Here is a 12,533-nt window from a genome sequence, read left to right as displayed (position 1 = left end):
TTTCTGCTGGTGTAATCTTAACATGAAGACACTTCAAGGAAAAATGAATAATTGAATCTCTTGAAAAAAACACAACATATTTAAATAGTTAGGTGGGATTGAAGAGAATACGACATCTTCCATAATATGTTATTGAGCCATTTTGTTTTCCATAGTGACTTAGCCTTTTTCCTTCAGTCCCTTTATTCTAGATTCACTGAGTATGAGGGTTCATTTTCTTCGTTTTTTTGCAAGAAAAACACACAAGACACAACAAACCTAAGTGCTTTCTTGTATAATTTATATTGAAAACATGTTAAAAACATTAGTTTCCCTTTATAAAACCACATAAAAGAGTTACCTGTGGTCATTTTTACAACAGTCTCCCGGTAATCAAACCGCTCCGCCAATATCACATGTAACTGGAGCGATGGATCCTAATATCAAAGTGCATAATAGATTTAAAATGATGCTGATGATATCAAACAACGAGCTGCTCTGAGCTCAGTTTGGCTGGTTGTCCATCTGTGAGGCTGACTGGAAAGACTGGATGTCCTCCCCGATATACTCCGTCACTGTGGAAGGAAGAGAGAAAATGACTCCATCTATTTATCCACCTTATAAACCAACATGTCATTGGTGCAGCTCGTTCAGCTTACTCATGGAATCAAAGGTAATCAACGTGTATGTATTAACCCGTAAACAAACTTATAGTCTAAAGAATGCATCATTTCAATAACTTGTCACCTCCTAAACAATTCTCTCGGCTATGTTGATTTTCGCGGCAGCTCAGTAGTGCACATATCGAATGAAAGATAAAATGCTACTTTGGCCTAAAAAAAAAACTGATTAAAAAAAAACTGTTTCCATTGTCGGTTGGTTCATTTCACAGTTCAAAATGAAAGTTAAGATTGGGAACATCTAAAAATGGGATATTAATTTAAGGGATAAAGGACAGGTACAACGAGAAAGTATGGAGGGCATCTCCAACCATCGTACAAAGCACGAATGAATGGAAATCATATTTCAATTTCAACAAAAAATATACCATATAGCTATGGTGACATCACAGACACTGAAATCTGTTGCTGTCTTATTAAACTAATCAACAGCTGTACACAAACTCATTCATTTAATCTCATTATGTTACAACACATTCATCCTCCCACTCATCCATACATAAATAATGTGCATAATAACATTTCTTTATGGTCTCTATATGTCCTTTTCAAGTCTGTAATGCAGCCTCGTTCATCCTCTCAACATCTGCACTTATTAAGATAAAGACAAATATGTGCAACTCACCTTCTTCAAATGTGATGTGGTGCATAGAAGAGCTGGTAAACTCCAGGGGGCACTCCTGGATCTTGGCATCCCTATCTCCCCCATGTCCCATCCCGAGCACCCTTCCCTGGGGGTCCCAGCCCTCGTAGTGGGAGTAGGGTACAGAGTACATGTCCTGATATGGGCTGGGGTTGGAGGGAGGTGAGGGGCACGCATCCTGAGGATAAGCAGAGTACTGGGGGTAAGGGGAGGTGGGGATGGGAGGCAGAGGGGAGGTCGAGATGGGACTGCCGGCAGGAAACGGACTGAGAGAGGAGGAGTGGGAGGGAGAGGGCGAGGAGGAAAGGTAGGGTGAGTCCAGCCACGGGGAAGGGGAGGGGGAGGGAGGCTGCGGACCGCGGGGGTATAAGGGGGGCAGGAGCTCGGTGAAGCCCAGCTCAAGGTTCTCGAAGCTGGGGTGACGCTCGGACAGAGCCGCCCTGGACTCCTCCACCACAGCGTCTGGTTTGGAGCAGTACTCCTCGTGGTAACCCATAGTGGAGCAGGGAGGGGAGTAGGTGGAGGGGTAGGGGGGCAGGTGGAAGCCCAGGCCTCGTTCGTCAGCCATGGGGTCGCCTCTCACGGGGAAGCCCCCGTCCATTCTGGGTTGACCCCCCACAAGACACACAGTCCCTCCATCCAGAGGCAGCACAGAGGGCCGGGACAGCAGCGGGTCCTCCTCTTTGAACATAACTGTGAGGAGAGGCAAAAACAGTTTAACTAATGGATGGAAATAATATTTAAAACATTTCTACTCATTGTTCTTCTTTGAATGTTGGATGATATTTTTGTATATTGTGACTTTTTATGGAAATTTAATCTGTTAATTCTCTCAGAAATAAAGGTAATGCCACATTTCTTTTAATTTTACATTTTTTATGATGTTTAGTAACTATTTATTCTTATCATTTATATTAATGGATATATGGTCAAATTAATTTTTTAATCACAGTATTTAATATTATTGAAGATGTTTTCACAAGACTACATAACCCACAGACCACAGAAGTACAATATTTAGAGAAATTAACTCATGCATTGCATGTAAAATACAAACATTTGCAGACATATGTAAAAAGGCAGACACAAATTGAATAAAATCATGTAGAAAAAATGTTAAATGATAGAAAGACATATAAATATGTATATATTAATATGTACAGCGGGATGTATTTTTTAATTGTCTTAGCAGTAATCTGATTTTGTTCCTATTTGTGGACTTGTTAGTAACACTACAGGAGCATCTCCAAATACAAACACACAAACAGACAGAGGAGACACAGAGGTGAATATGGTGTGATTGGACACTCACTGGGGAGATACTTGAAGCAGTGAGTGCTGCTCCTTTTCCTCTTCCCGTTGGAGACGTAAAGACTAACCGACATCGGCCGACTGACGGACAGGTCGCTGTAGGCGGGGACCCTCACGCACAACAAACACTTCAAAGAAAGATCCAGGATTTACTTTATTGACCCACATTGTTGGAATAACGGATTGGGCTTCTACCGATATATATATATATATATATATATATATATATATATATATATATATATATATATATATATATATATATATATATATATGCTGCATCCATAAAAAGTATTAATAGAAGGGTAAAACAGCTGCAGGAAACAAGATAAATATCCAAAGACATAACAAAAAAAATCTCTAATAAAATAATAAAAAAAATAAAATAATAATACAATTAAAGCTCAGAGATGAACAGTTCATGTTGTTGCAGAGAGTTGTTCAGAATTGGTGGCAGTTTTTAGGACTTATATCACACATGCAAAATTACCTCATTGCTGTTGTCACGGTCAACATGAGCCTCCTCCTCCCACTGCAGTTTACCATCTAATAGATGAGAGCATAAGGTAGAATTAAGTGTAACCTAGATACACACACAAACATATGGACACACAGGCGGTTTAATGAGTGTAATTTGCTGTATCGCAGGTAACATTAAAGCTTTTGTGAAACAGGTTGGTTCGGCTCATAAAGCAGTCTCCACTGATAAAAACTGACTTGAGATCTGGAGCCAGACATGCGATCTTTAAAGGAGCTGCTTGTTTTTAAACATAAAGAAAAAGATGTAAGAGTCCAGAACACTGTATTGAGCTGTATCGATCTACACTGAGCAACTAAATACAAAAAGAATAGGAAATAAGCTAGCTAGCTAACATTAGATTTGTGGTGCACTGTTCAAAACTGAATGCAACAAGCTGAATTGTTATTACCTTAAATATTACTGAAATTAATTCAAACGTATTTTCAGTCTCAGTGATCATATCTGAATTGTATCACAGGCAGTGTACAACAACTATTTTCTGGTAACTTTATAATTTTGTCCTCATCTCAATTCTATATTTTTACTCATTTCAGTCAGCAACTGATCAAGATGTTAGAGGCAAAAGATCTGCAACATTGGAGAGGATAATGTCTCCTCTGTGGACCTTTACCTGTCCCTCGCTCCATGAAAAGGACCCTGGAGATTGGCAGGAAGTTAGAGCCGCTCAGCAGGAGCTCCTCCCCTCCCTCCACAGAGCAGGAGGTGAGACTGACGGACTCGATGACGGGCAGCTCCTGAGCCGAGCGCTGGGCTGAGGCAGGGAGAGTCAGGCAAATTAAACCACAGAATGTGCTCCTAATTTAAAGCTACTGCAAGGAGCTTTCATTCTGTGTTGATTTTGGCGGTCCCTGTGGACAAATGTGGAAGTGTTTCTTAGCACCAGAGTCCTTTTAGAAAACGTCTTATTCTACTGTAGCAAGGGTCCTGATGGCACCGACGACAAGCATTAAGAATAACTAAATAGAAATAGACAATCTTCTCGTTGATGGTCTTGTTTACTTATGTAGGTCCCATAGAGGCATACGTATTATATTGAGACTGTTCCATAACCAGTTTGAAGTTCCTTATAGTAACTTTAAAGCCAGTACGTGATAAAAAATAAATGTCATGCCACAGATCTTACATTATGTGGCTTTAACAAACTAATTCGGTAAGCATTAAGTGAAGGTGTACTCTCTACTCACAGCATTCGATGGCCAAGGAGGCAACCTGCAGAGCCAGGACTCGACCAGGCGGGGCGACAGGGGGCGCTAGAGGGAGGTGGGTACGAAACACCAAACGGACACGTGTGTTCTTCCTCCCAACGTCTGTTTCTCCTTTCCTCAGCTCAATGTCCGAGTTCCTCAGCTTCAGAATGCCAGCACAGTCGATGCTGCGACACGATTTGTAAAATGAGTTGGGTTTTTTTTAGACACACTCTTCAACATTGGTCCATTAAAACAATCCAAATGATAAGTCATAAGTATAAACCGTAGACTTCAACATAGTCTTGAAACTGAAATACAAGGCTGGGGAAACATGCAAGTCTCTTTTGCACTCACAGTGCAGTCATGTTGTTCTCAGGGTTGAGGGGGATGTCCAGCAGTTTGGTCCCCGCCTGGACGCTCTCATGACTGGCAGTACCCACCATCTTCCCTGTCACCCTGAGAAGAAAAGAAATGAATCGATGAATTAAACAGCCCTCCTGTGATAGACTGGTTCCCTGTCCAAGAAGTACGCTGGCAGTTAAAGGGTAGCTAGGAAACTGAAGCAGAGAGAGGGCCATGTGAAATGGTGCCCGGCTGGAATTGAACCGGCGACGTTGTGGTCGTTCGTCATGTGAAATTTTTCAGCAACCAAGGCACTTCATAATGTGATTAATTGAAAAAGACAGACTTTTGGGTTTACGCATATAGCCATTAATGAAATAAATAAATAACAATGTGGTAAGGAAAATGTCCAGATTGCTAAAACACACTGGAATAGAGACAAATAGTATGCTGTTAACATCCAAAAAATACCTCATAGATGGCAAAGGACTGTGCAGCATAAACTAGGACATTAAATAGCTACATGTCTTTGCTGTGGTTTTACATCTTCTACGTTAATCTGATGTTCTCCTCCAGAGCACGATACATTGAGAACAACTGTTGCAACCAAATTCCTGGACCAACACTAGAAGCAGCAGGTGGTAAGTTACGCAATTTTCAAAGCCACAGTGGTCAGATGATAAATATACAGAACGCTGTGTCCCTCGAATATGAATGTATGCTTGGCAATAGGTTTGATTTTGAATAGAAGTACGGTGCAGTACCTGTGTATCTGATAGAAAGGATGCGGCCTGATTGATCGGTCGTCAGCTGTTCCAACGAAAACTTGAAGGGAGAGCGGCTTCCTCTCTGTGTATCCACACAGCTGTACAGAGACACATGGCGTGAGGGGTGGAATCAAACTGTGACGAGGCCAACAGCAGTGAGCCACAACATGTGTCCTGAGACTTTGTTCCGGTGTTTTGAAAACACAACATTCAAACTAAAGTCCTACATTCAGCTTCGATAGAAATTACATTTAATACAAGTCAATCAGAGCTGTTGAATCATTTGCAACTACATTATGAATATTTGTTTGTTCAGCATTTCTAAGCAAGACATTGGTTCTAAACAAATCACTGTCACTTTCAGCAGCTTCCGGAATCTGCGGGTTTGGGTTTCACCTTGACAATAGGATGTCCTGTTGGTGTGGCCTTGACAGCTCCTCTGCTCCCCTCTGTCTCGTAGTGGGCTCTGTGGTGTGGACGGGGGTGCACCTCAATACGCAGCTCGTACTGGTCAAACTGGGACGGCAGCGGCCAGTCGAGCGGCGGCAGGGCATTAGACCTACAGGTGGATTGGATGGACAGCAACGCTGAGCAGGGAGCAGACTGGCGATGGACTAGTTTTGCAGACCAAGTAATGAGATTTTCATGTCATTTACACAATGCAGGCAGGACGTGCAAAATGGCCTTGTAGCACGCACTGAGTAAAAAAGTAGGACTTTGGGGATTTAGTCAATTGAATGAATAACCATTTAAAAATACTGTTAAAATGGATCATTCAAATGTATATGCTAAATCCCTTAACATACTTTAAAGACATGTAGTTGTTTCATCTTCAACAGGGACAATTTTTTGTATTGAACAAAAATCACAAGTTGAATTTTTTTTTTTATGAAAGAACAGATAGAATCACAGTAACATGCTGGAAGCCTGTTGCATTGTGAGCTGATGTTGTTAAACTTTGAATAACATTCTAAAAGCAAAATTGGAGGACATACAGTGAAGATTGTTTTTTATGTAATGTTTTTCTTTTTCTCTTGCTATTTCGCATGCTATTTTTATATTTGGGAAACCATTAACATATCATGAATATTGATCTTCAAACTGTGATTTTTTTTTTTTTAATGGATATTCTCAGATATGTAGGTTGTGTATCTTTGCCTGAACAGAGGGCTGTGGGCGCTGGCTCGAGTCCGGCCCCAGGCGAGAGCAGGAGGCACAGAGAGGTAGTCCATGCCCAGCGACGGGAGCTCTCTCCTGGTCTGCTGGGTCTCCGGCAGCGGACAGGGGGAGCTGTGGCCTGGAGCCTGCTCCTGATCCACCTCCCTGGATGACAACTGGAGAACAAAAAGGTTTTTTATTTATTTGAATCATCCCTCACATTGAGAGACTAACACTTTTGAGAGACATGAAACCAAGCCAACGTCTTCACCTGTTCCAATGATGTCTTCCTGGTTTTCTGTGGGATGCTGAGCTCACAGCTGCTGGGCGGAGCTTGCGACTGAGGGGTGGAGTCTCTGCCCTCGAGGTTACATCCCTGCAGTTCTTCTGAGTAACTACCCCTCCGTGAAGTACAGGGGGAGACCAGGGGGGAGTTTCTACGTTTTTTACCCCCGGGAGAAGTCGGCCTCGAGGACGGCGAGAGCCCGAAATTGATTGTGGCCTCGTTCAGCTCCTCCTCCTCCACCAGCAGGGAGTCACAGCTGGAGGCGGGGCTGAGCCAGCCGCGGGAGGACGGGCTGGAGCCGGGGCTGGGGCTCGGGCTGAGGGAGCCGGGGCATCTGTCGCGGTAGGTGAAGGGGTCCAGCAGGGGGAGGTAGAGGCGCTCTCGGTCCCACCCGCCCCCGCCACCCATGTCCCAGTAACTGGAAATGGTTGGTGCTAGGTCGTCTTCAGGGGAGATGGTGGTTATCTGGATGCTTGGACACTCGACCACACGAGACTCTGAAACCTGGAGGGAAGGTGAGAGCGAGGAAGAGATACCTTTAATTTGTGACACTCACTTGATAAAGAAAATTACAAATATTTAATAATCAGGTCATTTATCAGTCAAAATGATGCACTTTTTTTCCAAACATGAATTAAGGAATTAAACAGAATCCAAAAGTAATTGATTGAAGATGAAAAACATAATTATTGTTTTTGTGTGGAGAAAGTCAATTGTCATTGGGGCCCATGGCTTAGCTCAGTTATAAACTATGCAAAGGTTGCAGAATGGTCCATAAACTAAGGCTTTCAGGTATAAACCCTCTCATTATAAACAAGCAGGACTTGTAAACAGGTTCCCTCACCTGTACAGAGCGTGCCGGCAGGCTCTCATAGGTCCCACTGAACTCTCTGGCAGGGGCCCTCCGTGGAGGCGGGGAATGCATCCCGGCCCGCTGATTGGCCGACGGTGGCGAGCTGGGGATGCCGATTGAGTGGTGGTTATCTGTAACTGATGGGAAGAATAATCAGACTGAGTGTGTAAAAACATAACAAGCACGGGCACCACATTACAATTTAGAAAATGAAGTGGCAAACATCACAAGTTCAGAGCACAGCTTGAAAACACTTCAGAGCTCTCACAGCATGCTCTCGTTGGCAACGGTGGGAAAAAAAAGTTGGTCCTACTCGCTAAAACAATGTTGATTGTGCTGCCAATGAAGAGTTTACAGTGAGTTTATTATAATAATATACACCTTTACTTCCATATGGCAACAATTTAATAGCTGCTTTTGTAAAAAAACAACTTTCTTTTCTTTTGTTCTACCACACTTCCTTTATGTTGTAGGTTTTGGGGTCATGTGACCTCCCATTAATCTTTTTTCAAAACCGCAAAATGACAGTTAGCTCACGAAACGTGCTGTTGTTTTACATCTGGCATGAGAAAGACTCATTAGATTTCAATCGAAATACTGTGAACACAATTTGTGGCAAGAAGAGATTCATTTTTTGTTTTATCATCAACATGCCTTCATCATTCATTACACATCAACTCTCCTTGATATCCTGATCGATGCCATATGGAAAACGCATGCAACTGGAAATTTGCTCAGGGAGTCTCACACTCAATGTGTCAAGTTCAGCATTTTTGTCACTTTTAATGTAAAGGAGTTTCTGACTTTTGGTAGAATATAAGTGTTCATTCTCCTCCTGAGAGCTAGATGAAAAGATTGATACCACTCTCATATCTGTAGGGTAAATATGAGCCAGAGCCAAAACACTTAGCTTAGCATAAAGACTGGAAACAGGGGGAAACAGCTAGTATGGCTCTATTGAAAATGTACAAAATCCCCATACCAGCACATTTAAATCTCACTGATTAACACAATATTACTCGTTTGTTTAATCCGTACAAAAACCAAAGTGTGAAAAATGACACGTTGTGGTTTTAGAGGTGATTTTGGCCTTTATGCTAAGCTAAGCTAACCAGCTGATGGTGGTAGTTTCATATTTAGACATGAGAGTGTATCAATCTCTCAGCAAGAAAGCAAACAAGAATTTCCCAAAATATTTCTTTGAATACATTTGTACTGAATACTAACTTTATTTAACTTGTTATTATTTACTTTTTATACATTTGTATTCTATGACAAGGCAGCACAGAAAATGGTAAATGGTACATTTCTAAAATCCGCTCAGGAATATTAAAAGTGCAGATGTACTGTACATCGCATTAATAAAAATAGCTGCATGACATAGTAGAATCTGGTTTTATATTACAGTCATATGGAAACAGTCCATACAGTCATAAACACCTTTTTAAACTCTACTTTGAGTGTTAAGAACTATTTTAATACATACTTTCCATTTATTATAGTCACAAAAAGGCTAAAGTGGGAATTGTAACCAAACATTTGGCTCATTGATCCAAATCTTACACCACTAAGAACAAACCCAACTCTTCTGCTAATCTTGACTGATGATTTGGGGCTTTTCTCCATCTCCGTTTTAAAAAATTTCAACAATCATTCGAATGGGGATAAAACCCCTGAAGACCACAGTCCTCACCACAACATTTCCCAGCGTGGTGTGGTCGGCCTCCAAACGAAGCCAAACAGTAGTTACTCTGTAATGAGCGAGGCTCCAACTGGTCATTGTTGCGCTGCAGTGGCGACGGGCCCTACAGGCACATTTTGGGCAACGCTGACACACAACAGCAACTGCCAACAAATTAAGACTCGGGGTGAAAAATCTCTTCAAATGTTTCCTGGCAACAGAAATATTTCCAAGTGGTTAAAGCTGCAGTGTTGAGGCAACTTCTCTTTTCACATGAAACAATGATTCAGATGTTTTTGTGCAGACCAGCAGAGAACTTTACGAGCCACGAAAATGCACCTAACACTTATTGAACACAATAAAGCTAATCTCAAGCCATATTTTATTTTGTGTCCTGAGGTGAACCTTTCACAAAAACTAAAATAAGAGCCCCACAAGGGGTCGCAAGATGATTAACAGGACAACAAAGCAAAAACTATATATTTTTGCGGTAGGTTTTCAGACTTTTAAAAAACAATGGATCATTTTGCCTCTTCAGGGATCTAATAATCAGGAAACAATAATTCACGGTGCTCAGTCCAGCAGAAGAGTTGCTCACTGCCCAATGTACCTTACAGTTATTGTACACTATCAGTTTTTCCCTTCCTTTTGGAAAGCCTCATCTTAAAGGTGTAGTGTGCAGGATGTGGGCGACATCTAGTGGTGAGTTTGCAGATTGCAACCAACAGAAACCTCCTGTGTGCCAAGCGTAGAGGAGAATTTGACCCTGTCTAGAGCCATTGTTTGGTTTGTCCATTCTGGGCTACTGTAGAAACATGGTGTCCATCTCTGTGAAGGGGACCAGCTCCGTATGTAGATACAAACGTATTGTACGGTAACAAAAAGACAACGGTTCTTCTTTTCAGGTGATTATACACTTTCTCAATATTATATTCCATTTCTTTACGATAGATCCCTCTAAATGCTACATATTTTCCTTCAAGTCTAACATGTTTAATACAAAGTACACTGTAAATAATTTACAGTGTAATACTGTATTCTGTGCCCTGAGGTGAACCTCTTATGAGTAGTGTGACTTCCCAACCTGGGGGTCAAGGGGTCTTAACTTAAATCTGAGTTGTCCTGAGATGATGAACAGAATAAGAAAGCAGAAAAAGGCAAATTTCTGCTTTCAGACTTCTCTCTAATGCTTTTTTTTTTCGTGAATTACTGAATCATTTTAAGAAGGCCTTGGACAGTCTTCAGTTGTTGGACATGACATAACTCGACCACATTAAATACAGTTTTTTCATCAATGTTGTTATAAAAGTTTTTTGCTACAATTTACCTTCATAAAGTCATCTTGTACTGCGGAGTGAGTTTTAAACTCCACAACAATCTGTGGCATCATGTTAACTAATATGAAACTGATTCCAATGAGTTCCATGAAGTACAGATCTCAAATATGGGGAAAAGTAGAGCACTTGTACTGGATTGGTACTCTTTATCCACACACATTCTGATTTGAGGTATCAGAAAATAAAATAGGTGGCTCGGTAAAGCCATACATTTTACCTCTTCAGGCATCTAAAAGTCATTCAAAAAAAATGTTGACATGTCGAACCGTGACCAGAGGTGGCAAGTCGACATTGCTTTGTTGCATACCACTGGTCTGCATCAACAGATATGGAGAGCTGAGGACATATACCATAATACCAGAGGTGCTGCTGCCACCAAAGTGTCAGGAGAGATGACAAAACTCTGCAGTGATGCTCCCAAAAGTTCAAACGTATCACCTAGTGAAGAATTGCTCTGTTGTTCCTCCTGCATTTCACTTTCATGTCTTGGGTGTGGTAATACAACTGAATGCCAGTGTTGGTGGGAAACAAATAAGAGAGTGGATGTGAGGATACAAGGTGTGTTCGTGCGTGTGTGTCTGTGTCTGTGTGTGTCTGTGTGTGTGTGTGTGTGTGTGTGTGTGTGTGTGTGTGTGGAGTGAAAAATGGGGGAGATGGAGGTTGAGTGAAAGAGGGAGGGAGGTGTGTATGTGGTGCCTGTTCAGTACACAGAGGTTGAGGTTCCTTCCCAGATGGCAGCTGTTAACTCTACTCACACGCACAGCTGATTAGAAACACATTGAGTCTGGGGCTGCACGCACGCATGCACAAACACACAAACACACACACACACACACACACACACGCAAATGCATTCACAAAAGGAATACAGCCGGATATGCACACAACACACAAAACAAACACACAACAACAATATACTCATGCTCACATGCTTACAGATAGAGGCACGCACACACATCCCGTGCAATTTCAAACACACACTGAGTACAGTCAGGCATGCAGATGAAGGCCCTCATTTCAGCACATGCAGCGCCACACACACACACACACACACACACACACACACACACACACACACACACACACACACACACACACACACACAATGCAAGTTCCCATGCATTAAAAGCCACACTGTCAGGCCACTCAGACCTCCTCTATCTACTGTGTCCCTTTACTTCAACACATTCAATCATCCAAGAAATGACTCTAACTCAGGCTGGTTAGCGCGCACTCACTCTCCTCCCCGGGAGCGGAGCTCTCCGGCTCGGCTATGTGCACCGGGGATGGCCCCTGGCTCTGCGGGTCCTCCTCAAACACCAACTTGAACTCAAACTCTCCCTCCTCCCAACCCGAGCCCGGCGCGGCCCCCATCGCCCTCCGGCAGCAAGGACAGGATACAGACAGAGTGATCTCCCTGCGTCGGATAGGGCGACTTTAACGTCCTTGGTGCGCCTCGAAAAAAGAAAGTTTCCCGGAGATATTCCAAAAACCCTTTGTCTTTCTCCTATGTGCGTGTCATTGCACAAATATCCATCCTCTCGAAAAGTTTTGATGTAACTTCAGCAACTTTTCCAAGCTGTTTCCACACGATGAGGACTGCTTCTTGTTCGAGTATTTGCCACTACTTTTTTCAGCCTGGATGCCTTGCGGTCCAAATCAGAGCTTAGCTTTGGATATCTCACAATCTTTTCCGGAACACATCTCCCATATAGACCCGGGTCTTTCATTCTAGCTCCATCGCCATCCCCGTGGCTTCTTCTTCCTC

The 12,533-nt window shown here is 42.4% G+C and overlaps 1 protein-coding gene across 1 annotated transcript; it reads right to left on the bottom strand.

The window, feature by feature from the left end:
* Positions 1-284: 284 nt before the first annotated feature.
* On the bottom strand, positions 285-12,309 carry nfatc4 (nuclear factor of activated T cells 4). The gene is made up of 13 exons (XM_068731218.1): positions 11,980-12,309; positions 7,739-7,884; positions 6,880-7,398; positions 6,609-6,784; positions 5,847-6,009; positions 5,448-5,548; positions 4,696-4,797; positions 4,339-4,526; positions 3,765-3,905; positions 3,104-3,159; positions 2,615-2,741; positions 1,285-1,995; positions 285-554 (listed from the first exon to the last, which is right to left on the bottom strand). The coding sequence occupies exons 1-13, from the start codon at positions 12,137-12,139 to the stop codon at positions 484-486; spliced, it is 2,661 nt and encodes an 886-aa protein (XP_068587319.1). The 5' UTR covers positions 12,140-12,309; the 3' UTR covers positions 285-483.
* Positions 12,310-12,533: the final 224 nt, after the last annotated feature.

The sequence above is a fragment of the Cebidichthys violaceus genome, unplaced genomic scaffold (genome assembly GCF_023349555.1).
Source record: "Cebidichthys violaceus isolate CVI_PGR_0920_01 unplaced genomic scaffold, fCebVio1.0.p SCAF_104, whole genome shotgun sequence".
Lineage (NCBI taxonomy): Eukaryota > Metazoa > Chordata > Actinopteri > Perciformes > Stichaeidae > Cebidichthys > Cebidichthys violaceus.
Note: the sequence above shows the minus strand (reverse complement) of the source record. Positions and strands in the feature narration are given on the sequence as shown.

Coding starts and splice junctions, on each gene's coding strand:
- nfatc4 (XM_068731218.1), bottom strand. CDS start 12,139: ATGGGGGCCGCGCCGGGCTCGGGTTGGGAGGAGGGAGAGTTTGAGTTC. Junction 6,010..6,608: donor GCCCACAGCCCTCTGTTCAG/GCAAAGATACAC, acceptor ATCCACCTGTAG/GTCTAATGCCCTGCCGCCGC. Junction 4,527..4,695: donor GAGAACAACATGACTGCACT/GTGAGTGCAAAA, acceptor ATCGTGTCGCAG/CATCGACTGTGCTGGCATTC.